This window comes from Endocarpon pusillum (genome assembly GCF_000464535.1).
Source record: "Endocarpon pusillum Z07020 unplaced genomic scaffold C721943, whole genome shotgun sequence".
Lineage (NCBI taxonomy): Eukaryota > Fungi > Ascomycota > Eurotiomycetes > Verrucariales > Verrucariaceae > Endocarpon > Endocarpon pusillum.
The window spans coordinates 159604-187592 of NW_006913585.1; the positions used below are offsets into that span (position 1 = coordinate 159604).

Consider the following 27989-nt stretch of genomic DNA (forward strand, 5'->3'; position numbering starts at 1 on the left):
AGTTGACAAGGAGGCAAAATCAAATATGGTCACCAGAGATGAGTGGACTCAATCTCAATGGAAACTTGACTTCCAAACGTGGCCTCAGTTAGCCCCCTCGCTTCACCTGCCTCAAGAGCTTCGTTTTACTACGTAACTCCTGGCACGTGATTCCTTCACCCTGATCTCATCGCTCCACCGTCAGCATACATAGGTAATGACTCCGATACGTGTATGAGGACCACATTGAGATAAATTTGAGGCTACAGTGCTGAATAAACGGGCATTGATCATATATAGAGAGGTTTAGGAACCGTTTCAAGCACTTTGATTCATTGGTTCGAAATTTCCAGGTCTACCAGTTGAACGACCTGCCCACAAGACAGTATAACTGACGTAGATACCCTCTGTTCACACACCACTTCAGATACACCTCAGTCTTTGTCCTATGCTGTCAGAATATTTGTGGCCTCGATTTTTCTGAATATATCCGTTTACAGTCTGTGTCACGCGTGAACCAGTGAGACACCATTGGAAAAAGGTTCTCATGTGAGGATCTTGGAGAGAAATGTTGGGAATGGCTGCTTCAGGGTCATCAAATGGAAGCACATCTGTCAGTCACGCCATCACAAATGCTAGTTGGCAGTTCGTTAACTATAGCAAGTGGTTGACTGTTGACCAGCATGATGCCTTGTCCAAAATCGTTTAGCATGTCAAGCGTTTCAAAGAATCCCTTCTTACCATATCAGGTCATCTTGAGGAAACACGTATTGCTAGATCTGTCTGACGATCAAGTCTGCTTTTTCTTGTCGGTAACTGAGTGATTAGTCCTGAGTTTCCACAGGTTGAATACTCTGTACATGTAAAGGTCCTTTTATACTCGTCAGCATGCTCCCCCTGCAACAACACTGGAAGTACAGGCATCGCCCTTTTGACCGGCTTCTTACCATAACACGACGCGGAAGAAATGTGTACGCGAACCATGCCAACCAAGATTTGTTCCCCTGCCAAATATACTTCTTTGGTTGCTTCCTCAGCAGGTGGTTGACGACTGATTTCGCGTATTCAGTAGTCGCCATTGCCCCTTCCTGGCTGTACTTGAGCCTTCGCTCAAACTCAGCTTCGACAGGCAGATAAAGGGAATCTTGGCTCAGACGCCTGTCGGATCTCGAGATGTTACTCTTGACTCCGCCCGTGATGACTGTGATCACACGGACGCCGAAGGGTTCAAGCTCCTGCATCACCACCAAATCGTAAGACAGCTGAGCCAGCATCTTCCGAATCCGCTACGAATTGACTTACCACCCTTAGGGTATCGCTGTAAGCGTGCACTGCCGCTTTCGAAGCGTTATAAGAACTCCCAAACACGTAAGGCGTGACTGCTGCTAAGCTCCCAATCATGACGATAATGCCCTTTGCTTGTACGACCATTGGTCCAAACGTCTGACACATCCTCATAACCCCAAAGACATTCACGTCGAACGTTTTCTGCACTTCATCCATATCTAGCTCCAGTGCGGGCATGATGTTATTCTTTCCTGCATTGTTGACCAGAATATCGAGCCCGCGACCATTGGTGAGAGAACGAATATGGGACTGCAATGATGTAATGGTTTGGGGATCATGAAGTTCAAGGGCCAGTGTCTCGATACCTAGGGTAGCCAGAGAGGAGATTGTGGAGGGCGAACGGGCGGTAGCAAAGACACGATAACCATGTGAGTGAAACTCGAGCGCAAGGGAATACCCAATTCCACCCGGTGTACAGCCCGTTATCAGGACGGATTTTCTCCCATCATGGCTTGGGGCTGGAGTGGTCATTTTTGGAGTCCCGGAGGTTGAACAAGCTGTCGAACATGTGGGGATGTTGCGCACGACGGCGGACCGTTGAAGCCAAACGGCCAATTGTTCGGGAGCCATCCCCCTGGCGCCGAGCAGGATCATTGCGAACTAGACCATGCCTGAGCATTTCTTTGTCCGGGAGAGTGTACAAATACCAATGTTATCGTACAGTACTACACCAAAAGTATTGGGACACCCCGCATTTTTACCCCATCAACATTTTCCACTCTTCCCATACAAATTACTACTGTACGCCCGGTATTTATTGAAATCCTATAAGAATCAATTAAATGGTGCGCCAAAATCTGCTCTTTCGAATAGTACTAATTTCCTAAATAGGCAGCTAGATATCAGAAGCGGGTATACCATCCTTTGGCCCTAATCACTGCATTTATACAGGTATCCATGCTCTTAATTAAGGCATCAATAGCTTCTTGCCTAATAGCGTCCCAACCCTCATGAATAGCGGTAAACAGACGTTGATAATCAGCCTCAGATTTGCCTATTTGGATTAAGTCTGAGTAGTGGTCGTTAATCCATTGCTTAAGTTGCGCCCAGAGGTGTTCAATTGGGTTCAGATCCGGACTATAGGGGGGCCAATCAAGCAGAGATATACCCTCCTCCTCAAACCAGGCTATAACCTTTTTTGCAGTATGAATTCGGGCGTTATCTTGCATGAAAATCCGGCCAGGTTTGTACGTTCGAGGGATTTGCTCACAAAGAATAGTGAGATATGAGTTGGCAGTATATCCTGACTTCTCTGAATCAGGATCACGTTCCAAAAGAACGATATCCGAACGCTCATTTCTATAAATAGCACCCCATATCATGACGCTGATATCCTTGCCTTTCTTAAATGATTGAACCATATCCTTATCCCACTTTTGTTGTGGCGTACGAAAGTTCCAAACTCGCCGGGCTCCAGAGCCTCTTTCAAGAGAACATTCATCACTGAATATTATCCTGCGCCAGTCATCCCATGTCCAATCTTTTCGTTCTAAACACCAAGCAAGGCGTTTAGCAACTACTTCAGGAGTCAGAAGAGGTCTTTTTTTAGCAAGCCAATTGGTAATGCCCTCATCTTTGAGTATTCGGTAAAGGGTATTGCGATGAACAGTCACCCCAGCTTCAAGTTGAAGAGCTGCATAGGTAATTCTCGGATTGGCTCGAATAATGCGTAGAATGTTTCGTTTTTGAACGCGATTTAATGCAGGGGGTCTGCCAGAACGTGGCAAGCTTTTGCCTTCGTTGCGGAGTGGATTTCGTACGAGGGTGTTGAAAACAGTAGATCTAGTGCAATCTACTTTTTTGCTAATTTTCCTAATTGATAGGCCTACCTCATGGTAGGCTGTAATTTGACCGCGCTGATATGGAGATAGCTCCTGGCCATAGCTCCTGTTGATTTCTAGAGGCGCCAAAGCCTTGCGTTGATTCATGGTGGTTGATTGAAAAAGGCGATAAAAAACGCGTGTAGAAAAAAAAGCGCGTTTTGTCCCAATACTTTTGGTGGGGTACTGTAACTACATAATCAAAGCAGCTGTTTGTCCCAGAATGGTGGTTATGTGAAGGGAACGATTATGTATAATTTCACCTTCAGATTACACGCTTCCACGTGACGTTCAATCCCTATTTGAGAATTTTATATTTATTCCAACATCCAACAACTTATACCTCGCACATTTCTCCTTCGTCGTTTGTTGTCTCTACACTACCTTCACAATCATGGCGGACACCTCGACGCGCCCTCTATCAACAGTTTACGTCGGCGGCCTCCATCCAACATTCGTTACAGCCTCCACGCTATCAGAAGCATTTATCCCGTTTGGTGAGATTGCGGATATCTCATTACCTAAACCAGAAGCCCCCTCTTCTACAGATCTGCACCGCGGCTTTGGCTACGTGGAATTTGAAGAAGCTGAAGATGCCAAGGAAGCAATCAGTAATATGGATCAGTCAGAGCTATTCGGCAAGGTCATCAAGGTTGCTATGGCGAAGCCAGAGAGGAAGGACGAGGCTGGTGGATTGGGCAGCAAGACAGCTATTTGGGAACAGGTAAAGTGGCATCTGCCCCACCCTCCGAGTCCACAGAGGATGAAGTTCCATATTGATATCCGTGCAGGAAGGATACCTTGCGGAGCATGCTGTGAGCGCGGAAGACCGGCAAGCCATGCAACAGACTCGACTTGGAGCTGGTAGTCGGCCAGATGATCCCATGCAAGGGCTTGAAGGCTTGGACGTAGCAGGGCCACAGCCAGAATAGCTTGGGTTTTCCCTGAAATCTTATGGAACCTTGAGCTTAAGCGAGGAACCTTATGTGTCAAAGGGCGCAATTTGGCGTTCATGGGTGCAATCTGGGAGTTATGTACAGTTTCTGCAAAATCGATACCCCAAGAAACAATGAGCAATTGCCTTCGCAGAAATCATTTTCGCCAGTCCCGTGCGTAATGGAGCTTCCCCTCTTAGCTATGTTGTGCAATCTTTTGGTAGCATCATAACCTTCCGTCAGAAACGTTTTAGTGCTTCTTCTCGGACTTATGCAAGCGGAGAGTCTTGTCTGTGAACAGCTTCTTGCCCATGGCGAACACAGCGGCGGAAAGGGCAAAGCTGGGGAGTCGACCATCAGCCAGAGCAGTATACTTATGAGAAGTACACGCACCCAATGACCACACCTAGCGGAAGGAGCTCTGGCGGAATCTTCTTGAGTGTGCGGAGCCTCTGGGATATCGTGTGGGCTTCGTAAACATTAGTGGCTAGTGGTGCTAGACGATTCGACCTTGCATCTTCTTACCACTGTGTTCATCAACCTGTATACCATCAGCAGCGTGCCAAATGAGCCTCAGCATCCAAATGCCCCGCTTACCTTCTGTCTTGAGAGGCCCCTCGACGCATGGAGTGTGCGGATCTGCGGCCGCGCGCCATAGAAGCGCATAGGCTGGAATCGTACAAGTCGAGCTGTACTCATGATGGGCGAATGTTCTCGTGTAATTATTGAGAATGAGAATCGGGTCAGACTCATATGGTTCTCTTTAACATCCCGCACGATGCTCGGAAGAGTAGAAGGTGACCAGCCCACCAATTGTGGAAGCTCGGCTCTTGGCACGTGCTGGACGTCGTCGAAGCGACGGACACCCTGCTTGAATATCCCCCCATTGCTTCATTCTTTCCACAACAATAAACACAGTCTGCAAAACCAGTCTCAAGCCACATAGTACCATATCGTCAAGATGCCTGATATTGAGATGCCAGACCCCGAGGAGCTCGGTGGTCTTGTCACTAAGCCTTTCAAGTTTGTTACAGGTATCTCCCCTTCCTAACTGCTCAACAGATTGGGATCGATCATGGACTGACGTGCTGCAGCCGGTATATCTTTCTCCTGCTCAACGACTTTGAATCACAAATAACATGTGCCAGGCTACGACGCCCGCTTCCCCAACCAGAACCAGACGAAGCACTGCTGGCAAAACTACGTTGACTACCACAAATGCATTATTGCCAAGGGAGAAGAATTTCGACCATGCCGCCAGGTACGCAGGTCAAGCATATATGCGGATCGTTCGTGCAATAAGGAATCGCTGACGATGCGGCTTTTCAGTTTTATCTAGCCTACCGGTCGCTCTGCCCTAGCGCTTGGATTGCACGTTGGGATGATCAGAGAGGTATGTTTGCGTTTGAGAGAGAAGGAGAGAGAAGAGACTGACACGAAGCTTGCAGAGGCCGGAAACTTTCCAGTGGACCTCGAGCATTGATAAATTCTGGCAGACTATGGAACGAAGAACTGATAGCCAAGTACAGAGAGCTGGTGTAGGCGTAGAATCCTGCGAGCTGTATATAGCATCTGAATGGTCAAGGATCAAGCTCATCATGACCTTTGGTTCTCTCATTTTAATTCTGATCGTTGATTGCTTCAGCGTGCGCACTTCTTAAGCCAGATCTCCCCTACAAGTTCGGGAATTAACGGTCTTGCTTTTCAGGTTCCTTCTACCCGCTACAGTGGCTCACTGAACTCGCAGTCTACCTCTCGCTCAATATCACGTGGTATATCACCATACCTGACCTGAGCGCCAGTATACTGCTAGCACAAGCCATGTGGCTCTCACGCCCCCCGGCCCTCGTTCAGAGTGTTCTACAACCCAAAATCCAGTGCCCAGCAATCATGATCTCTCACTTTCAAGCAAGTGACACGAACCAACCTGGATCGTGATGCTCGCTGTAGAGTAGGGCATATCGACATAGCTGGTCGAATTGAGGAGAGCAAAGTATCTGTTCGCTACAACAAAGCTCTGATAGGAGTTGATGTCGGGAAATTGTAGCTTTTGCAAGTGGATCTCTACGAGAAAATGTCAGGATAATGAGAATGGCAGTTTGGGGTGGTGTATTCTAAGAAGTCACAAAGAAGTAAGTAGTTGTCGGGGTGAGGAGGATTGAGGTCATCTTGGTACTATGTTAGATGGTGTAATCACGTAATGTAGGTGTAGCTCCTGTTGGGGATCTTATTGAAGAATCTCTGCATTCTTGATACTAAAGATCTCAGTGTGGAATGGTCGGTGAACGTCATTCATAGTGCTGGTTGGCTTAACCGGGTGAAGCGCATTGGCTGAAAATGGAAATCATGCAGGTTCGTGAGTTTAAGGATTTGCACAGGGTTGCACAGACTGTATAACATGGTCTCACTTGTGCTTTGATTTCCCACTCATGTTGCCCACCCTTCCAATGAGTTGAGGCAGCCTGCGGGAGAAGATTGCAACCTTTGACCCTGTAGAAAATAAGCCAGAAGTAGACTCCAAACATAGCAGATCGTGATGATTAGAGCAGAGGTATTATGTGTTAGACGAGCCCTGAGTGCAATGCTCAATCGCCACCCGGCAACTCGAAACGCCCTCCAACTCCGTCTCGAATCTTTTCTCTGGAGTCATCGTTTAGCTCCTCTTAATAGAACTCAATTTCAACGCCTCCAATAATTCTGGTCTAGGATCCAAAGCTTTAACTGCCTCTGCGTAGGAAACCCATTGTCTCTTTCTCTTGCCCATCTCCGGCCACTCTGGTTTCTCCTCCTGCACGATGCATTCGAAGAACTGATAGCTTGCTTTGGGTGCGTTCTGGGTAAGTGCTGAGGTAGGGCGTGTGTCGGCGATGTGACCAAGATCGGCTTCGACTGTGCAGATGACGCCCGCTTCCTCCCAAGCTTCACGGCACGCTGCCTCAGCTGCAGTCTCTTCATCCAATTCCCAGCCGCCTTTTGGTAGAACCCAACCCCCACGACGAGTCGATTGAATGAGAAGAACTCGAGTCTTGTCTGCTGAGAGAGGCACAACACCAGCGACAAGTCGTTCACCTTTAGTGCCAAAGCCTTAATGAACGTTAGATATGTCTGAACCGGGCACAAAAGTAACAAGACATACGTTGGTTGTCTCGGCCAGTTCTTGACTCCATATTCATCTTCCCCGCCATTTTTGGTAGGTGATGTCTCGGCGGTGTTTGTGACTGAGAACAAGTGCAGTATTTGAAGACACAGTCAAAGTCTCATGAGCAGATGAAAATGGGTTGGCTGATAACTCAAAATAGACAGTGAGTCAAGATCTTTGACAGTGAATGGGGTCGCAAGGCAGCGGCGAATTCACTTTAAATTAAAGGCATGTTGGACGGTGTTTGGTGTGCTGAAAAGTCTGACCGCCTTCAGTCCCGCGGAGGACGGGGCGGAGGGAAGGTGTTGAACTTGCAGAGAAGCAGGAAAGGAAGTGCCATGATAGTAGAAGGAAAGATGCGGTCGAAAGAAGTGGTCATGGTGCGGGTACGGCTCTCGGAGTCTCCTGTTAGTTTCTTCTACTGCAGTGGTTGACTGGACTGGTGCTTCTGCGGATAAAAGTTCCATGCCACTTCTAGCCCATTGACTAGATGTCTCTCTGGGGATGTGCTTCCTAATCCCGACACTACACCCTCTTGAGGTTACAACCATGAGCATGCCTGTGATCATCCTACCATGGTTCGTCGAAGCGGTCCACAGCCAGCACAGCACCTAGTGACTTCTACGTGTCACCCATCATTGGAGGAGGCCATCTGTGGCTCAGGCACCCCAGAATGTGCAGCAGTACTTTGTTCACCCAGCAGCTTCAGGCCCTCCCCTAAGCGAATACTCCAATCAGATTGCGCTTTTGGCGCTAATGTCCTCCTGACACGACATGGTTGTGGATAATAACGCTTTGGATTTGTCCTGCTGAACGGTATAACCTAAGTGGCTGACTAGTCTGGTAAGCAAAGCTCAACAACGGTCACCTTGCATACACCGGCAGCAGTAGCGTGGATTGCCTCACTTCTTTGTGGAGGTGGCTCAATATCACAAGAGCAAGTGTGCAGGGGCAGTGCTACCATGAGAGGTTGACAGACCAGGGGTTCATCCGAGCCTCACGTATTGACGTTGACTATTGACCAGACTACCTGGTATGACAGGAGCGTTCTCCAGGGTCTGCAGGCTCTTTACTACGTATTATCCCGGTCAGATTTTCATAGTGCTTTCCGTTGGGGACAGTTAGCAGATACGGAATCTCAAAACGCGCTGCTCGGAGTCTTGATGGCATCCCTTCCAAGCCCGAGCAGTACTTCGGTGATCAGCCCACTTGGTAAGCTTATACAATTAGTTTCTCGGGTCCTACCATGTTTTCCTCAGTATGTCACTAATATCCTCCTTCACGTCAGGCTATCAGAAGAAACTATCATGCGGTTATTGCAAGGAAAGTACCGGAAGTACGTTCTTGTCGAGCTAGTGAAGATCCCATCTCCAACCAAAGCTTCTTGCGGTGGTAACTTTTCATGTCTAATCCAATTTCTCTACAGACTCATCCTACTATGCAACATCCTCGAATATGAAAGTTGAGCATTACCAAGCTCTTGTGGACCGTGGTTGGAGACGATCTGGGCATACATATTACAAACCAGATCTGACTCGGTCATGCTGTCCGCACTACACAATCCGTTTGGACGCCGATAAGTTTAGAGCCAGCAAGTCCCAAAGGCGAGCAATAAACAGATGGAATCGCTATGTGTTGGGGACCGATTACATGAGCAAAGTTTCGAAGCTTTATCCACGGTCGCGGGAGGAAAAGCAGAGACGACGAAAATCGTCATTCGACCTAGAAGCAGCTGTGCACGCATCAGAATATGCCAGTCTTCAGAGGCCCATAGATCCCAGGACGAAGATAAGCATTGAACCTGCTCATAAATTCGAGGTCAACCTTGAATCCGATTCGTTCTCGGGCGAGAAGTGGAACGTCTTTCTGCCTTATCAGATGACCATTCACAAAGAGGCAGAGTCCAGGTGGTCACATGCTTCATTCAAGCGCTTTCTCTGCTCTGGCCTCGACCAGAAGATCATCAAATCAAAAGGCGTTACACGGAAATTAGGCACCTACCATCAATGCTACAGACTTGATGGAAAGCTTATTGCCGTTGGTGTACTGGACTTATTGCCACACGGTGTAAGCTCTGTTTATCTTTTGTGAGAAAAGAAGCCCAGTATGAAGGGAGCAGCAGATGCTGACGCAAGTAGCTACGATCCCGAGTGGGAAGACTGGGAGCTAGGGAAGCTGAGTGCCCTGCGAGAGATTGCTCTGACGCGGGAAGGACACTATCAGTACTATTATATGGGTTAGTGCTCCTGTACTCCACCGTTCTGGGTATTCTCGCTTATCCTTCCAGGATACTACATACCGTCATGCATCAAAATGCGGTACAAGGGCAGCTACTGGCCAACCTACGTTCTTGGTAAGACTTCACTGGATGACTAAGTGTGACTGTGCTCACGGAACGTTTCAGATCCAGAAAGCTTGGACTGGAATCTCCTTGACACAGACCTAAGAACGAACCTCGACAAGCATCATTACTTCTCACTCTCAGGCAACAACAAACGCAACCAGGATGTTCTCGAAGCAAACACCATAACCGAAGCCAGCCCAGCTCCCGTGATTCCGAAAGCAGAACCAGATATCGATTACACCTCACTAGAAATAGACTCCGAAGATGACTCCGTCGACGAAACAGAAATTCCTCCGGGATCTCTCTTTGACTACCACGTCCCCGGCATCCTAAGTCAAGAAGAAGTCGAGAAGCTCAAGCTGGATAAATGGAAGTTTTTGCTGCGGAACGGTTTCGTAGAGATGGAAGATTTGAAAGGATGGGAGCGAGGCAAGCTGACGGATCCGCAGAGCCTGAAGGGTATTGCGGCTGAATTGGCTGCTGCGTTGGGGCCAGAGGTGGTGAAGGGCGGGAGCGCGGTGAATTTGTTCTATGATAGTTGAGCTTTGACTGAGGGAAGGAGGGTCTGTTGGCTTGACGAACCGTTGCAATCACTCGGCTACACACAAATTAATATCAGAGGCAATCGAATTAAAAGTCGTCCTCTGCTTGTTCAACCTTTCGTCTCTCTTTCTCGTAAAAGAGAATGGCTAACTGTCTAATTAAGGGAGAGTTTGTCACCGTCTGCTTGTGCTCTGTTTGCCTCCTTCGAACACGTTCGATTGCTGAGGTGCAACAGAAACACGTCGACTCAATGTTCACGACATTCATTGTTCTGACACACGGGTGACAAAGGAAAGTGTGCATTCACACAATCGTTCATGGTGGTATATATCATGCCTCTTTGTTCCTTGAGCACCTGATTCTTTGTATGCTCTATCTGGATCTAGAATCATTGACCCCTACTTAAGGTTGAGGATTGATTCCGCAGCCCCTTACTTATAAGAACCCACATACCATTCATCAATCTATCCAACCCACATTAGCACAACTAAACTCAATTACTATAAACTCCTACCCGAACTCAACAACCAACACGCAAAGATGCGATTCCTCTTCATCCTCTTACTCGCCATGCCTCTTGCGGGCTTCGCAATGACATTGGATACCTCGAAAGACGCTCCTAGTGCACAAGACGTGTGTACCTCCGCTCACTGCGAACAGGGCAATCCACCATCGGCCATTGAACCTCGCACACCCCAAAAGTCAGGCGCTGAGGATAACGCTCCTTTTGCGGATATAGATGGACCTGTGGAAGCTAAAGGAGGTGCTGGAGGTGCTGGAGGTGGAGGCGGGAGAGGTGGTGGCGGCGGCAGAAAGGGCGGAGGTGGGGTGGTCGTTGTCTCTTCAGGAAACTCCAAAGCAGGCGCCAATCCACTTTCAGTGCTGCGAGGTCCAATCCTCTTACTGAACTCGATTCTACCAACAGCTAGAGCCCAAACTCCGTCTGGCTTTGTTGGTAAGACGGCTTGAGGGTCCAACCTCATGCTTTGCTTGTCATCTTGCTTTTCTGACATGTCCTTAGCGCCAGCTGAAGCTCACATTGATAATGCTGCCGGTCACGATGCAGAGATTGTCGAGCAGAGCCTTCCTAGGTTGCGCAGGGACAGATGTGAAGCAATCCTAGGTTTTTACTGCGGGTGGGCTCCGAAGGCAGATACAGGACCGGTGGGAAGGCTGGTGAAATGGATGCGATCGGCTTAGGGATTGGCGTACCGGTCTTTAGAGAAGGTCTCAGAATTGCCACCATCGAGGTTTCTGCGGCTGGGCATTATCTGGCTGCATATCTGTCGCTTTGGATGAGGATGTTGGATTTTGCTGTGTAGAGTCCATTCCCTTTTGCTCCTCGGACCTGGAGACAGGAACCTCAACTAGATTAGGTCCAAGGTCGGATGCTATCATAGCTCTAGCCATGGTCAATGAAACTGAGTTTAGATCCCAAAGCCATACTACTTACTGCTGCTTGCGTAGTTTCTCGGCCTCTAGATCTTGAAATGCTGGGTTGAAAACAACGTAGCCTAGGAAACCAGTGTTAGCATTGAAAAATGATAACAGGTATTCTTCGATCACTGACCATTCACAATACCGAGTCCGACAGCCAGAGCCACAGGCACCAGCCCACGCCCATTCATCGTCCTTTCTTTGTTAGAAGCCAGCAGTAGCTGCAGAATATGGTTTGGTAATTGACATGAGAGAGTGACTTAGACTGTAACTTCCCCGCATCGCCTTCTCCGCACCAGATCTATGCCAAGACCTCTTGACGCGTTTCCATGAATTTGTACGCGACACAACCTGCTAGAAACTAGAAATACTAGCAGTGTTATTTGGCGCTATCCAGACGGAACTGCAGCATATAACGACATGCGGTGTTCGATCGATGGCCGAGTGGAAAGAGCGGGGTTATGTGCCAGACTCTGATGATGAGGAAGAGGAAGGCCTTGAGCTGCTAAGTCCAAATGCAGAGCAGCAAAGAGTAGGTCTTGGGCTATGCAATAACGAGAAGCTTTCACTGTCTGATGCCGACTCAAAGGATGCTTGCTTCATCAAGAACGACTATTCGATCTTGCTTGCAGGTGCGCAACACGATGACCCGATAAGATCAGAAGTTGATCCCAGAGAGCCTGCACGGCAAGTTGAAGTTGACCAAGATGAGGGTGGCTTAGAAGAAGATAAACAATTGCAGGACAAGGTGCTACCGGAGCATGACTCGGACCTAATTGATCAGAGCCAAATTGAGAGGCCCCAGGAGTCTGTGGCGGAGCAGCTCCAGGACGAGCTGAGATCTGGGTTGGATATAGTCAAGGAAGTCCTGAGCGGCTCATCTACAACTATAGACGGTCACCACTCCAACAACCAAAGTAACCTGTCCTCACCGCTATCTTCCATTGAATCCTTCTCAGCCGGCGATCATTCCGGAACAACCCCCAAAGACAAGGTGACAGATGTACCGCTACCTCTAGACCATCGTTCTTCAGAATACCGTTTCCCAGCATCCGCTGGCAATGATGCACATCGTGTTGATGATTTGGATTATGCGGCACATGTCACAAGAAGGAATCTGAGGCAACGAAATCCGATCCAGCTACATCCATACGCTCTTGAAGGCGCTCGGTACCAACAAGAGCTGCTCGCTCGTGGTTTGAGGCCTGTTTATCTGGATGATCTCCACAGGCGCAGGACGTCAGATGTTTGTGAGAGTCAAGACTGCAAAGATAGGGAGAATGGTGCTAGCCAGAGCACGCAGGAGACAACATCCTCGCAACAGGAAACTCCTGGTCCTTTACAACCTATTCATAACGAGGCAAAAAGAAGACGTCCCAGAAGACCGTCTGCAAATTCCCTTGCGAGTGATGAGGAGCTGCCAGATCTCGATGCTATCCTTGAGGCTAAGCATGGTCGTTTGCCGCCGCCTAGGAAACGATCAACAGCTGTCTACAATGCCCTCAGGAGCAAAAGAACACCCAGTCATGACGACGAACTCCACATCTATGACCCGCCTTTTGACGCTCCGACTTCCACGTTAGGAAAAAGTCCAAGTGGTGCCGTCTTCCACGTTCCGCCTTCTCCACCATGTACTCGGAGCGGCCAATCGAGCCAGTCTACTGAAGTACTTCCAAGATCTTCCAAGCGAAATCATTTAGCAAGACGTAAACGTAGGACTCCTCAAACATTACCGACACCGAATATATCTTCTACTGCTCAGCAGCCGGCAGATCAATCCCTTCAATGCAATTCCGGCTCAGATTCTCCCGAGCCTTGCACGGCTGAGTCTGTGGGCAACAGCTCTCAACATTCACTCGAGCAGGACGATAGCCAAATTTATCGACTTCAGCGGAAAACCAAAGGTGTATTGCCGGCATCATTTTTCCGGCTCCAAGGTCAGCAGGAAAAGACGGGGGAAAACCCAATCAGAAGCTGGTCTTCGTCACCAGACCGAGACATTGATATCCCAGCCGGTGCCCATAGCGTTTCCAGACCTCAAAATCGTCAGAACTCTCCATCCCGAGCTTCACATAATGCTATCGTTGTTTCAGATGATTCATCTCCCCAGGAGGAGCCCCTGATGGGAACGTTCGATGATCCTACGGTCTCTAACTTGTCTAATAGCACATTACCCAGTAGGCGCGTTAGTATGATGCGTCTGATAGATAGCGACATCGAAGAAGACAACGGAATTGACATTATGATGCAGCCAAAGCCTAGAAAGCAAAAAGCCGCAGTCTCGAGGGGCAAACGCCAGCGTCTTGTTAGTGAGTTTGGTCGCGACATGGATAGTCATCCGCGCCATGAGTTATCACAAAGGGAGCCCAAAAGACATAAAGGGCGTAGTTTTGGACTCCAACGGCCAAAGCCAAACAATTCTACTGTAAAAGCACTATCACTCGGTCCGTTGGATGCGCCTGGCTACAAGAGTCTGCCTCGAATGAAGCAGCCACAATTTCTTCGCTTGGCTGCTCGACGTGCCAGATCACGTACGAGAGGCGGACGGCAGAGCCCGAGTCGCAAATACATCCGCATGGCGACCAGCGCTGATACTGAAGAAGCAAACAGTGAACTCAACAATTGGCGAAAAGGCCTACTCGAGCAAAACACCAAAGCCTCCTTAAATGCTAAGCCACGGAAATCTACGCAACAGGACAATTTACCACCAAGGGGTTCACTTGCGCAGCGACTACAACGCTTACCAGTTCTTGAGAGTGGAGAATACATGCATTCACAGGAAAGGGATCCTAACGATCGACGGCAGTCCGAGCAAAGTTTGCCACCCTGGCACCGTACGGAGGACTTGATCCGTGACATCTTGCTTCGCCAGACGGGTCAGTCGATCCAGTCTTCTAATCACTCCAAAACAAATCTGTTCCGGACCTCCGATAATGGTATATCAAGCATATCAGATATTCGGGCCCACATGCATGCACAGCATCAGAATCGTTCAGGGAGAGGCGCCTTACTTACCTCAACAGTAGGCTCCGCGAAACCTCGAGGCGCCCAACTCGAGAGTCTTCGCCATTTTAAATCCCCCGAAAGAGTTCTCAATGCGTTCGGAGGTCACTCGAATTCTTCTCAGTTCGAGAGAATTGCTCGTGTAGAGACAACACAGGACAGATATCCAGCATTACCTACACGTATGGAAGACCAAACAGATAATGATCTCGCCCAGGACGCGTCAAGACAAGCTTTGTTTCGATCTCGTCGAAAGCGAACTCCTAAACAAAGCGACCTCATTTCTCTAAGCCCTGCTTGGGCACTAGAGCTGTCAGGTTCGGCAACCAGCCCTAATGATAACAACGATCTTGACGCGTTGTCTGGGGTAGTGTTGGCTGGTCTTGGTTCGCCAGAATTCCCCATTACCAGAGACTTTGGTGTGGTACCCTTCGCAGAGGGTGTCTGTCTGCACGATGCTAGTTTTGTTGGAGAAGATCATTTATCTGACCTCACAAGGAATCTTGTTCTCAATTGCAGGAATTTGTTTCAAAGTAAAGACAATGAATGCGTGGTTCTCAGACCATCTACAATGGGCTCACCTTATCGCTGGGGTGTGTGGGATGATCAAGTCTCTCAACAATTCTCTGCATGGTTTCTCGAACTGAGAGGATGTCTAGGCTGTCATGCCAGCGACATGGCCAATAATCCTCCGCAAAATACTCTAAGTGCATTCAAGACCCTTACACGCTATTTAAGTCGGCAAGTATCCTTCCAGAATCGTCAGAGCCTGGCTGCGTTTGCAGAAGTTGCTACACGCATGGCAATGGAGCTTGTTGATCAGGTTAGGTCGCAATTGGAATCAAGCCTTTCTGCAGTACCTCCTAACATGCTCCAACTCTCAAGCTTACTGCTCGTTTTCATCGTCGAGATTGCTTGTATCGTGGCATCAGCCTTAATGAACCACAAACTTCAGACAGAGCTATGTAAGACGTTCAAAACCTTGGCTGTGGTAGTGTTGAAAGCCCTCCATCGAGACAATAATCTAGAGAGGCTAACAAATATCACAAGCTCCAGCAGCGAGGAGCCCAAGCTTATCAATAAATCCTCCGAGGTGGATGCGCTGACAGTGATCAACAATTTGAGCAAGCAAGCAGTGCTGCATATCGATATATGGGATCTCGTTACAGAGGCTTTGTCTTCTTTCATTGGTTTTCAGCCAGAGAATTTGGTGACGTTTCGAGACTATGATGGCTGGTGGAAGGGTGTTTTTCTAACTTTGCCGTGGCTGGACTTGGATGCGTCTGGTCAGCTACCCCGAACATTTACCTCGCCTGGCTGGGATCTGATTCAGCGGCTTCTTATCCGGTTCTTACAGCTATTCATGCCTCGACGGCACAAGGCCAGTTACTCTACCAAGCATTATGGTCGGGTTCTTGTCCACCGATGTTTCGACCTGGTTCAGCTATGGGGCTGGGAAGGAGGCCATGCTGTGATTGGAACATTGTTCGATGCCTACAGCAGCAATGACTTCAAAGAAATGTTCGGAGAAACGCCTGAAAACCGCTTCTGCCTTCCTCTCAATCTTGCTCCTGGAGTTAGTGTTCATGTTGGCAAAACTGACTCCGGCTTCCACGCGTTCCTCGGCCTTATAGCACAGACAATCATGATTTCTCGCAAGCCTGATGCTAATCCAAAGCTGGCAAAAAGAGTGTTGCGGTCATTGAGTGCAAGACTGGTACCTAACAAGGGCGAAGACCTACCTAAGAACAAGACTCCCAGCCGCTACAATATTATTGCTTTGAGAAATCGGTTCGACCTTGTGTCTGTCATGCATTGCGTAATGCCGCCGGAGTTGAAACCGAACCTGCGGCTGTTACAATCGTTCGTCGATTTTCCGAATGCTCACCGTGAAGCGTGCAGAATTGCGCTTGAATGTTGGTTACGACTTGTTCAGCACGCACTTTTCAATGAACAATCCGTAGACACAAGAGGCCAGAAAGCTTCAGACACTCATCATCACCCCACACTTTTATTGCTAAGAGAGTGGCATGATTCAATCGTCATGGATCTCTTAGCTTATTACACTTCAGAAAGCCATGAAACAATGGGACTCGATGAACATCGCCATACGGACAATGCTAAGTTGTGCAAAACTCTCTCTTTCTCACGAAAACCAAGCGCAGATATACTCATCGACGCACTGAAGACATGGCAACAAAGCTTTGAATTTTGTCAGACTACAAGCCAGGCAACAGCACTGTTGGGCCGAAGTACGCTTCGGGTGATAATAAAATACTGCGAGACAAAGGATGTTGCATCAAATATTGTGGTCTCAGCCGCATTGCAGATTATCAGTGCGTACACTCAATACTGTCTATCCCGAATAGTTCGTGTAGGACCTACGGATGAAGATAGTCAGGAATATGGCACCTGGGATCACTTCGACAGCATGGAACTCGATGGCCAGACCGATTCCAGCTCAGATCATGAAGAGTTCTCTCATTTGCAGCAGGAGCTTCACCCCATGCTGTGGCGTTTCCTTTCCAACATTTTCGGCAACGATACTGTTCCAGACCATGCGATCCTTAAGGGCACGGTCGACTGTTGGTTTGAGGTTGCCCACGCTCTTGTTACCTTGAGAGCACGGAGTTGGGATGACTTTATGGGTCAATTCTCGACATATTCATGGGAGTCTCTGCGGCACACTCAACAATCGCAGCAGTATAAGATCTATTTTCTCACCAAAGTTATAGATGCTAGCTATGGGTTTTATGAGAAGGACCGCCTTCGAGTTCTGACCATATGGATTAGCAGTCTATGTCGACCGAATAGGGCTCTCCTTTGGGAGCCTTTGCTCACTTCCACCATCTTGTTCCATGATCCAGAAAATCAATTACTATTCAATCCCCCTTTCGCGGTACGATCGGATGTAGGTGGAAAGCTTGAGATATCGAAGAGTGAACTATGTGAGCGCCGTACTGCCATGATATATGTTCTGCTGCGCAATATGCACAGGCTTATAGCAATTTCGTCGACGCAGCCGTCGCATCCCTACAGCAAGTCGGAGTTTTGCGAGATCCTCAAGAGTATGGAGACAACAATGAAGGCCTCCTACCAAGATCTCTCAGTAGATCAACAAGCACAAGACGAATATCGAGTCTTCCTACACTTTGTGATCCAACAAATGCAATTGTACGTGGTCGACTTCCACAAGATCGACGCCTTCTTGACGGACCCAGCCATCTTCTCAGCTGAATCCTATGCAATTACTGCTACCTTGAAACGATATAGCTTGATGATTCAGACAACCGGGGTTACGAAAGCAATGGTGCTTTTCCTGTATAATGCTAATGAAAGAGCTGCTATCAGTGACACTCAGGATCAATTCATCCCCCAGCTGTGCGATGCATTGCTGGATCTAGGTCCGGAGTCAATTGAACGGACTGAGAATCACGATTCGGATGCTGCTTTGCTAACATCGCTATTGCAGAATGTGTTTCCTGTTTATGTACGTTATGCCCTCTCAGCACCTGGACACATTGTCTCCAGGCCATTGCTCCGAGTCTTGACTTATATCTTTGTGAACCTTCGGTGTCGCTCTGATCTCTGGAATGCGTCTGCACTCCAGCAATTGGTCACTGCCGCAGATATCATGCTACGAAGCGCAATCAGCGCTTTCCAAAGTTGTGCACCAAGTCTCATTTTATCATCCCTCGAGCTTCTCGAAAACTTTGCCGAGCTTGTTTCATTCATTCATTCAGCAATGCTGCGCACATATGAAGCAGTTCAAGCATTTCCTTGCGACGTCGAAATCAGTAGTCTCATAGAGGTTCTTCTAGTTCTCAAGGACCACATCCTCGCCGTTGAACGACCGTCCGATGCAGATTCATACACTCTGCAAATTGAGGCTGATGAAGACTTGATTGCCAACGCACCTGCTGAACCCTCCATGATGAGGGCTTATGCAGAGAAGGAATTGCAGAATGCGCTCGAAAAGACATGGCGCACCGACGCATCAGGTGGTTGGCAAGTCATTGGGAGAGGAGCGCCAAAGGTAGTCAAAGCTTCCAAGAGAACGGTCTCAGGCGCCGCTGCAGAAACGGAGATGGAACAATGCAAAGAGAAGGCGAGATTCATGGTACGCGAGTTTGTGGAGGCTTTTGTGCATCTAGATTGGTGGGGGTAGGTAGTGCATATACACATAGCCAATTATATGACACGATACGCGTTCAGTCTTTGTAAGTGGGTACATCCTGTTAGTATAAGTTGTTGGCTTGGTTGCTAAAGACAAGCATCGTTGACGAGAAGAGACATGAGAGGTTTTTCACCACTTCTGCTTCAATCCGTCCTTGGCTCGCCGGTCCGTAGGTCTCCGTCCCGAGTGTTGCTCGTATGGGAGCGGATACACGATTACGAAGCAGGGTCTAGTTTTTGCTCTGCATGCGGTTCCGTGCACGTTGTTTGTGGATGGCCTACTACGGTACCTGGCATAAGTATTCGAAGCACGGCACTAGTATATTTGCAGCAAAACAGACTCTGAACGAGACACCTAAGCCTGGAGCAGTTAGGCGGTACTGGTGTGGCCAATCGATATAAATGATAGCCAAAGAGAAGCTTCTAGGTATTGATGTGGCGCTGTACCCGAACTAGCTGCTACTAGCGCCGTGCTACGAATATTTATGCCCCCTGCCGTGGTAGATGCTTTGTGATACATCCATAGTTGATGCAGCTAATTCTTCTTTTCTTATGTAAGTACATGCGCGTCTGCTGAGAGCATGTTGGTATTGGTGCACGAGTGCTATGATAAAATCCGGGTAATTCGAATAGGGAGATTTTTAGATAACCCTGTTTTGGATACTGGGAAGTCATCGTTCATTGTTTCCAAAAGGTCGTATCAGATGGAACCGTTATGGGAAATTGGATTTCGAGATGAGGCTTGTGGCTGTTCTGAGACGGGGCACGAGCAGACCGGATGTCAGCACCGGTTGAGACGAAGCTCCCTCGTTCATCTGGAGAAGTGTAGTACATAATCGACCTTTTGCAGAGGTGATCACTACTGCTACTTAGCTCAGCCTTCATCTTGACTCAGACGCAATCGTTCGTTATCTTTATCGAGTTTTCTCCATCGTGTGGTCCAGCTATGTGGTCTAGAGCGCCTCGCAACATAGCAAGAATCCTTGACAAAAGCTGAAGTTTGCTACCATTGACTGGACCTTGACATTGTTGATTTTAAGTTGAACGGTCTATTAGATAGAGTAGAAAAGCACATTGTACTACCTATTAAAAGGTTGAGGACATAAATATGTATACAAACTTGCTGTGCGATATAGCGAAATTTGTTCTGACGTTGCATTTGGAATGGACCAATCAAACGCAGATTAATAGCGGGGATTCAATGTTCAAAAATTGGTCGAAAGGCGCTCTCACAGCTTGACATATCACCTGCAGAAGCTGACTTCCTCTTTGGGACTCTGATCGAGTAGCATTATGGCGCATCTACCTCCGACACAGTCCGTATGGGCGCTTAACGAGACCGCTGGCGGACTGATCGCATTCAGTAAAGGACTACTTCAGGCTGCTACAAGTGACAACGTCAGCCCTATTGCTCTGTCTGCGTGTCAGTCCTTTGGCGCCCTCCTTCCAATTTGCCCCGAAACGCGCTTGAAAATTGGGCAGCTTGCTCGACGCAGCCACACATCGCACGTGCTCAAGTTCGTATCTGCTCAGATTGGCTACCTGAAAGGGGACTCGGTCGAGATATTGTCCGAGTCTGATGGCGGTCTTCGCTTTCTGAGCCTGGTCGCAACATTCTGCACTATGACCCGCTATGAAGCTGCAATACGCATTGATTCGCTGCTAGAAGCCACCCAAAGTCGAGATCAGCTTCGTCCCACGATCGTTCAAGTGCAAAGTATGATGAGAATACTTGAAAGCAAGCTTGCTCTTTCTGACTTCGCGGCAAGTGTGGCTGGCTGGGAGATCTGGTTCACAAGTCAGTTGTTGCGGCCTGCGGATGATCTTTTCCGGCCTCAGATAGCAGTGATTCCATCGAAAGGAAAGTTGCAGGATTTGATTTTACTCCTTAACGAGACAAGCCGACTTGGTGAAGAGCAGGGTGCACACATCAGATCCCGGCCAGAATATGTGCCATGGTTAGTCGCTTTCATCAAATGGTTGGTTGGCGAACCTCCATTTATCCAGCTTGTAACCGGGCGGGTATTGAATCACCAAGACAAGCCTCGTATTCTTTTGACTGTCCTTGAAAGCTCTCAGGATGACCACCGTGCTGAGCAAATGCGCAATTCTGTTAGAAAAAGTCAAACAACGGATCTCCAGGTTTCAGCCTCGCACATGAATGAAACGTTGAGAAACCTCGTGATAGAAGAGAAGATGCCCAAATCGAAGATGCCCTGGAATGGTCTAATGACTGTACGTCAATGGACAATCTTACAGGTCAGACGCCTTTTCAATGAATATCCAGCCCTGCAGAGCAATCGAGAGCTTCATGGGGTGCTGGAAAACACCATCTCCCTTATGGTTGGAGTTTTGCCAGATCGGCTGAGCTTTGAAGGACACGAACAAAGGACGCAATTCGACTACTCCCGGTACACACAGAGAACTGATAAAGTCTCCCCCATGGACTCACTATTGCGTTGTACCGCGTTTCCTGAGGCTGGGGAGAGAATTGCATTGGTTCAAGAGCTTCTAGGAACTCACATTACAGTCGTCCCGATAGGCAGTGTCAATGATGACCTTCATTGCCTCAAAAGTCTATCGAGCATAGTAGAGAAGGAACCATCATTTAGAACAGGGCCAAAACGAGTGCACAGCGATAAGAAGGCACACTTCGTATCTTTGATCGTTCATCTTGGTGCAGAACTAACATTTTTTTCGTTGTTTGGTTCAAACATAGATGCTTTCCCTCTTGTTTGCGCGAGCCTGTGAGTCAGCATGACTTACCCCCCGAGGAGGTAATTTACTCACTTGCTGATAGAAGACCAAGTAGCCTATGGAAATCTACCGTGGAGAAAAATTGGCGGCGGATTCTGTATCATCCAGGCTACATCCTGTGCGACAGGTACATGATAATGCAACATGCAACTCAACTTCTGGGGCACAAGTTGGTAACTCCAGACACAATCATGTCCTCGAACCGTGGTCAGGTTATCTACCCGGCATTCTTCGAGTCCACCAATTTTATGACAAAAGGCTATCTCCAGCTTTGTGTTTTTCCGGGGTTCCTGAATATGAACGGAATGAGATTCGACCGTATGATAGATGAATGGCATGGTACTTATCGCCTTTCTTCTGATGAGCTCGCAATTCCAGATGCAGCGAAGCACCAGTCCAGGGTTCCAGCAACTTTTGTCCCGCCACGTCCAACGGATAGCCTTCAGACACCCATGCGTTGGAGGACCTCCGTTTATGACGATGTGTTGCAAGGGACGCTTGTGCTTGATGACAGACAGAATGGCTATTTTGGCGGCTGGAATTTAGTGCAGATAATCGACCATGTCCTGTTTACTCCTCCCTGCCAGCACAAGCCCGATAGTCCTGCTGGAGATCTGGCTGAAAACTTCTATCTCGCCAGGGGTTCACCACATGAACTATGCACACCATGTTTGTTAGAATCAGATAGGCGAGATTACGGAACACAGCTATACAAGCTGGCTCAAGCGTGCTCTACTTACGATGTCGGTGACGGTGAGCAGGTGGTACTACATTATGTTGGTTGCATACGATGTGCACTGCAACTTTGTTTGGATTGTCATGGTAAGGTTGTAATTTGTTGATGCATGGCCCTCCCCAGTGCACAGAAGACCAAACGCCAGCTTGAAGGGTTTATTTTGGACTCAGCTTATGTTGGCCCTGAACGATCTATCTGAGCGGAGCGAACTTACTTTGCCCTCAAAGGCATCAGACTTGTGACTTCCCATGATCAGAGCAACCAGAGATGTTCACGAAAAGTTAAATGAAATCACATTGCTACCATAATTATATTACAAGTGCACAATTCTTACTGTGCCTCTTTCGGCACTTCTCCTCCTCAACTTTGTTCAGTACTGGTAGGCATTGAGCGTAGGTATAATACTTATGACAGACAGTATGGATATTGACCGCAATCTCCCCACATCAAAACAAAGGGCACAACACGAAGAACGCAACACTGCCACACCAACATGAGATCTTCCTTCCCACTCTCTCTGTACTTATCCGAAACGGCATTAAGTATATGGGCACAAGGTATTTACTCTGCATCTGATACGTCCGAAGATCAAGACTCCCGACCCCGACCTCTCTCCCCGGGTAGGGCGATAAGGCCCAATCAACATATCTAGACAAAACAGGACGTAGCATATAGGTTAGATATGGTCTAAACCCTGCAGAGCATTGACATAGCTCTGTTTTTTCTGGTTCATCATGGTTATTGGCCAACAAGATTGATCTCTCGAAAGCTGGGACATGCCGCCAACCGTGAGTATAAAGGAATTTAACACGGAGTAATTGTACATCAGAGTGTACGGAGTAAGTGCCAAATCATGGGCCTTTTTAACGCTGCTTCTGACACACCCTCTACACCCACGTTGGACAGGAAGTGAGTGGCCTCACCACCTCTGATTACCACTCTGCCTCAATGTCTGCATTCCACCCATATTGCCCGTCACGCAACTAAATGTCAATGAAGGGGAGGCCACCAAGGGCGAAGGCGGTGCCGTGGTTGAAGATGGAGCCCGCAGGAAACGTGATCGGCTGCTCTGATCTGAGGACGAAGCGAAGAATTAGAAAGAACGGATGCATGGATGGAGGGTCGAACTGGGCGGAGGTGGCAGATATGGATAGTGAGACCTCTGGAGACTGGAGGAGGGCATGTGGTCGTTGATGTGGATGATGCAACAATTGTGCTGTGACAAGGAAAACCGAGACCCAGAACGCAATGTGTAACAGAAATAGACGAGTGTAAGAGTATGTTTCTGGTAGCATGATTGATTGATGGTATAATCAGAGAGCGCGTAGCTTAGCAGTGTTGATAGTTGATGCAAAGATACACATATTTTAAGCTGTGGGACACTGAACCTGCCATCTCTACATATTGGCTTGTCAGCTGGTGAAGCTGAAGGATTGACTCGATAAAAAAAGGCATGCTGACAGGCCCAATAATGCGATGTGAACTCTGAGCTAGAATTGTCCCTAATGATTAAGGCAGTCACCAGCGTCCAGGTCTTTCCGACTCGAAGAGAAGAGCAGACTATGCAGGGCTGGTGAGTCTTGAGCATAGACCAAGGAACTTTCACGGCGTTCTTCCCACTTCCAGTCACAGGGCTTCGCAGATTCCCGACATCAGGGAGGGTGGGTTGACCAGGTTGACCACCCAATGACAAGCCTCAAATAAGTATGTCACGTACCTCGTCTCCAGTCGAGGGCTTTACGAAACATCGTCGGCCAGACGCGCCTTCGTGCAGCAAGGTTTGTCTCTTGACGAGCTCTTAAATGCCGAAACATAGTCCATGGGCTGTGAGGAAGGGCAAGATGCGAAAGCCTTCCGCAGAACTGTGATAATGCCAGTTGGTCTGTAGTGAATATCCTGAAATCGGTCAATCGACACTTAGTGCTACGGTGCGTGCTTTTCCGCCCTATGCTCATTCTGCGGGTCTGTTGTCTTCGTCGTCCCAGGAAGCATCGCCCCGAGCTTCTCCACTCCAGACTCAACAGCTCTTCCGATTCTTGTATCAGCCTTCTCTTCCGCCTCTTCCATCCTCGCTTCGTCCCTGGCAAAGTGCTGGGAGCTTACGATATCTTCACCTTCAGGTCCATAGGCTCTGACGCCCTCGCTCTCGTCCTCTTCCGCCAAATTAGTGCCTCTGTCGGTATGTGGTTGATGAGAGCTGCTTCTTACACTGTTCGCACGGCTAACCTCTGCGCTTGTTGAGTCATCTGGTCGTAAGCCCAAATCCTTGGTTAGGGAATCTACTCCAGCCATGATGGTGGCTCCCATAGTAAGCATGGCGCCTCCTGGTCTTCCACTGCTCACGCCACTTGATGGACTGGCCTCGGCAGCAGCATCTTTATCCTTTTCGCCTCGCCAATCTGCAGGTTCTGGTTCTGGGACTGGATCTCCCTTGGCTGGTTGTGCGATGACTTTCTCCAGCGAGTGCATAGTAGCGTTATCTTTGCTTGCATATCTCCACACCACCTTCAGCCTGTCCATGGCTTTGGTTCCCTTGCGAGCGCTTCCTTTTATGCCATCCATAGCTTCCCAGTCGATTTCGAAAACGCCCGAATCATTGCCCTCATGGCCTCCCTCAAAATAGGCATTGAGACCATGGTCCAGCCGGTATAAGAGGCTTTGTTGCGTCGCTCGAAGTCGATATTGATGTCGCTTGTAGGGAGTATAATTGGCGTGGTAGGTTTGAGCAGGACTGTAGCTCCGATTGAGGTGGCTCGTGTCGGGGCGTTAGGAAGGTCGTGGGTGGGGGATGTACCTGTTGGGGACATTGGAGTATTGACGAATGGGGTGCCATTGCTTAGGAGACTGCTAGCAGAAGATGGAGAGCTGATTTGTGAAGATTGCAATGTGTCCATTGGGGACTCACCGTCATCCACGACGATCTTTTCGCTCTTCTTGAAAATGTGGAAACTTTGAATTCGCCGACCGTTTTCCACAAAGCCTTCCACAGCCACCTTGACACCATCTCTCAAGCCCCAGATATGAAGCTCAACGATCTCCACTGGTCTCTCAATGTATCGTTTGTTCATGTGGTTGGTCCACCTGTCGACATAACCCACCCATCGCAGTTGACTGGGTATGCTAACTCCATAGCCAAAGCCTACCCTCATCCTTCGATCAGTAAATCGTTGTAGCGCGTCAGCTTTCTTCCAACCCTCCTCACTGATCAGGTAAGAACAGGCGGCTGTACCACTTCGGCCCTTTCCAGCTTTGCAGTGTAAAACAGCAACCCGTCTCTTTCTTGCGGTCTCAGAGCTCTCTTCTAGCATTTCGGTTGGTGTCTCCTCTCCTTGCACCCAATTCCGCATACTCGCCATCAAAGCTGGTATTATAGCGAAAGGCGGCGGGTGATGGTCAGGCCATGGAAAATGGTGGATGCGGTTGTAGACCTCATGGTCGGGGTACCCTGTCCCTTCAGCGCGGAACTCGAATATTGACCATTCTGCTTGATGTTTGCTATCGAGAAATTTGACCAATTGGTCTGTAGGGTTTCGATAGGCTTTCTTGGGCCATACTGAACTAGGTCCAGACGTTGCAATTACTAGTAGCCCAAGAGTCAGCAGGCTGAAAGGGACAAGGAGGATTGCGCACCTTACTGTTGTCTGTCACGTAGCATAGGTCAAGGCCGGCCTCTGGGTGACGTGCCCGAGGACTTGCGACAATCTGGCGTAGAAGGGTTGCCTGAGAGCATCAGAGATGAGGTCTTTAGACTGAGTTGGACAAGATGAAGTAATGGTACCATTCAATCCAACTCTCCTCAGTTGCGTTTGGTATACATTGAATCACGGAGGCACGCTTGATTTGTTCATGTTGCAATCTAGCTTTGCCAGATCTTATGTTTGTCAATGTGAAGGAATTTCTGTTGGCAAACGAGATGATGACGAATTTAATACTTTGCTACCCTTAAGGGAACTGGATGTTCGTAACGCGGTAAACATCGTCATCGACAAGCTAAAGCTTGTTTCCATCTCCTAAGGATCTTCTAGCACTTGGCTGCTGCACCTTGCTTCTCCCAGCCTGAAAGCGTACTCGGGACCGAATCGGCTGATCTACTCGCTGATCAAATGTGAAGTTTGTGATGTAGGCCACGACTCGGTATGGGATCCTAGCAAGGTAATCCCTCAATGGCGATTACTAGAAGCCGAACATTGCCGTGCGACTTGATACGTATATCTGGTTTTTGGATAGTCCAGACGGAGGGCAGTCCAAGATACGGGCCAGAGTCAATTGTCTCCAACTATCTACACTCTTTGCCCACTTGATCCGGACACTGCAGAAACACGGTTACTCAAGGTGGAACATGCGCATGAGCAAGATAGTACCCTGCGGTGCGCGTTCTACGAGGCGTCCCTGAACAGCTTTGTATCTGCATTTACTGCCGTATCATATTGCTGGGGACAAGCTGAGCATGACCAGGTGATCTACGTTGGGCAGCACCCTGTCAAGGTGACGAAGAGCGTCCATGTCGCGAGTGGTGCAACTTCTTTTGGATCGATCAAATGTGTATCGACTAATATAATTTTGGTGAAAGCAGCAAGCAGGTTGCATCCATGAGCGCGATCTATTCGCAAGCCGACCGTGTCCTTGCCTATCTGGGACTCACCGGGGAGTACACGTCGTTGGCGGTCGACCTCGTAGAGCACTATCAGAAAAGGTTAAAGGGTCAGAACTTTCCGGAGATACGCATTGCACAGGTTTCAGCATCAGCGAGCGTGTCTTTCGCTGCATCAAGGAAGCCTGCGAGCTATTCTGGCAACGGATACTTCACCATGTTGCACTGGGCCTAAACAGTCTGGTGACAGTATGTGGATCTCGTCATGTTCAATGGAATGTTCTCAGATTGGCATGGCTCCTCTTTACCCGAAGACCAGAACTTGCCTCCTGAAATCTTTCGTTCACATTAACTGTGATTTTGCAACTATGCGCAAGGCTAGTCGTCTAGTGAAAGAGCACAGTAACCTCGTCAATCGAGACCTGTGGGATTCTGGACGAGTGCAGTGGATTGGAAACCCAGTGAGCCAAGGGATAAGATATATGCTGTGCTTGGGCTAGTGAAAAGAAAGTTAACCATCCCTGTTCCAGATTACGCAAGATCAGTCCAGGATATCTATCTTGAATTGCCCAAACATTTTGTCCGAACTGGTCATAGACTTGAGATCATCAATGCAGCCGTGGCTAACGATCGCCAGCAAAGAACTAGTTATCCTTCTTGGGCTGCTTGGTTCAGTGGTATGGATGTACGTGATTTCAGGCCGGTATCTTCTAGGATGAACGCCGCACGTAACACAGCGCCAGTGGTGACATTGGGAAGGTCCTTGTCAGATACTATTGTGCAGGTTGTTATCATTGACAGACTCATAGATGTTGGGCCACTGGGAGCAATGCGAGGCGCAAAGGCCCAGACTTCCAGTCCGGAGCAGGAAGTTTTCCTGGAATGGATCTAGATATCCTTGGCTTTGTTGGAAGCACTCGACATTGCCTTTCCTGCTGCGAGTCTGATGATTCTTCTCCTGCAGGAATCACCAAAGATAATCCAGGACGCTGTCGTCTCAGCACATATTTGTCTTGCAAATGCCAGGGAAGAGGTGCTTCAAGCCGCTATTCGACTTTGTCGACTCCCTGCGCACTGTATCGGGTCGAAGTACACTTCGGAGCCGCATGATGACATTCCGCTTCGATCAGCAACAGAAAAGTGATGGGCACATCACTCTATTGAACGACTTTGGATTCCAAG

General features: G+C 48.5%; 12 protein-coding genes across 12 annotated transcripts; 6 read left to right on the forward strand and 6 right to left on the reverse strand.

Moving 5' to 3' along the window:
• Positions 1-769: 769 nt before the first annotated feature.
• Positions 770-1797, reverse strand: EPUS_01554 (uncharacterized protein; the record flags this gene model as incomplete). Its single annotated transcript, XM_007788692.1, has 3 exons — positions 770-850; positions 927-1214; positions 1282-1797. 3 exons carry the CDS (start codon positions 1795-1797, stop codon positions 770-772), a joined length of 885 nt encoding a protein of 294 aa, XP_007786882.1.
• Positions 1798-3540: 1743 nt separating this feature from the next.
• On the forward strand, positions 3541-4078 carry EPUS_01555 (uncharacterized protein; the record flags this gene model as incomplete). The annotated part of the gene is made up of 2 exons (XM_007788693.1): positions 3541-3870; positions 3938-4078. 2 exons carry the CDS (start codon positions 3541-3543, stop codon positions 4076-4078), a joined length of 471 nt encoding a protein of 156 aa, XP_007786883.1.
• A 253-nt stretch (positions 4079-4331) lies between these two features.
• On the reverse strand, positions 4332-4780 carry EPUS_01556 (uncharacterized protein; the record flags this gene model as incomplete). The annotated part of the gene is made up of 4 exons (XM_007788694.1): positions 4332-4422; positions 4475-4550; positions 4607-4622; positions 4679-4780. The coding sequence occupies 4 exons, from the start codon at positions 4778-4780 to the stop codon at positions 4332-4334; spliced, it is 285 nt and encodes a 94-aa protein (XP_007786884.1).
• Positions 4781-5042: 262 nt separating this feature from the next.
• Positions 5043-5564, forward strand: EPUS_01557 (Cytochrome c oxidase subunit 6B; the record flags this gene model as incomplete). Its single annotated transcript, XM_007788695.1, has 4 exons — positions 5043-5115; positions 5230-5342; positions 5411-5474; positions 5530-5564. 4 exons carry the CDS (start codon positions 5043-5045, stop codon positions 5562-5564), a joined length of 285 nt encoding a protein of 94 aa, XP_007786885.1.
• A 1170-nt stretch (positions 5565-6734) lies between these two features.
• Positions 6735-7266, reverse strand: EPUS_01558 (uncharacterized protein; the record flags this gene model as incomplete). The annotated part of the gene is made up of 2 exons (XM_007788696.1): positions 6735-7165; positions 7218-7266. The coding sequence occupies 2 exons, from the start codon at positions 7264-7266 to the stop codon at positions 6735-6737; spliced, it is 480 nt and encodes a 159-aa protein (XP_007786886.1).
• A 1409-nt stretch (positions 7267-8675) lies between these two features.
• Positions 8676-10106, forward strand: EPUS_01559 (uncharacterized protein; the record flags this gene model as incomplete). Its single annotated transcript, XM_007788697.1, has 4 exons — positions 8676-9307; positions 9359-9456; positions 9508-9573; positions 9625-10106. The coding sequence occupies 4 exons, from the start codon at positions 8676-8678 to the stop codon at positions 10104-10106; spliced, it is 1278 nt and encodes a 425-aa protein (XP_007786887.1).
• Positions 10107-10677: 571 nt separating this feature from the next.
• Positions 10678-11307, forward strand: EPUS_01560 (uncharacterized protein; the record flags this gene model as incomplete). The annotated part of the gene is made up of 2 exons (XM_007788698.1): positions 10678-11062; positions 11129-11307. 2 exons carry the CDS (start codon positions 10678-10680, stop codon positions 11305-11307), a joined length of 564 nt encoding a protein of 187 aa, XP_007786888.1.
• A 30-nt stretch (positions 11308-11337) lies between these two features.
• EPUS_01561 (uncharacterized protein) lies at positions 11338-11735 on the reverse strand (the record flags this gene model as incomplete). The annotated part of the gene is made up of 3 exons (XM_007788699.1): positions 11338-11509; positions 11561-11621; positions 11678-11735. 3 exons carry the CDS (start codon positions 11733-11735, stop codon positions 11338-11340), a joined length of 291 nt encoding a protein of 96 aa, XP_007786889.1.
• A 245-nt stretch (positions 11736-11980) lies between these two features.
• Positions 11981-18715, forward strand: EPUS_01562 (uncharacterized protein; the record flags this gene model as incomplete). The annotated part of the gene is made up of 1 exon (XM_007788700.1): positions 11981-18715. One exon carries the CDS (start codon positions 11981-11983, stop codon positions 18713-18715), a length of 6735 nt encoding a protein of 2244 aa, XP_007786890.1.
• A 1301-nt stretch (positions 18716-20016) lies between these two features.
• On the forward strand, positions 20017-23289 carry EPUS_01563 (uncharacterized protein; the record flags this gene model as incomplete). Its single annotated transcript, XM_007788701.1, has 3 exons — positions 20017-21470; positions 21524-22233; positions 23216-23289. The coding sequence occupies 3 exons, from the start codon at positions 20017-20019 to the stop codon at positions 23287-23289; spliced, it is 2238 nt and encodes a 745-aa protein (XP_007786891.1).
• An 850-nt stretch (positions 23290-24139) lies between these two features.
• On the reverse strand, positions 24140-24736 carry EPUS_01564 (uncharacterized protein; the record flags this gene model as incomplete). Its single annotated transcript, XM_007788702.1, has 1 exon — positions 24140-24736. One exon carries the CDS (start codon positions 24734-24736, stop codon positions 24140-24142), a length of 597 nt encoding a protein of 198 aa, XP_007786892.1.
• Positions 24737-24765: 29 nt separating this feature from the next.
• On the reverse strand, positions 24766-25997 carry EPUS_01565 (uncharacterized protein; the record flags this gene model as incomplete). The annotated part of the gene is made up of 3 exons (XM_007788703.1): positions 24766-25796; positions 25852-25936; positions 25995-25997. 3 exons carry the CDS (start codon positions 25995-25997, stop codon positions 24766-24768), a joined length of 1119 nt encoding a protein of 372 aa, XP_007786893.1.
• Between the last annotated feature and the right edge of the window lie 1992 nt (positions 25998-27989).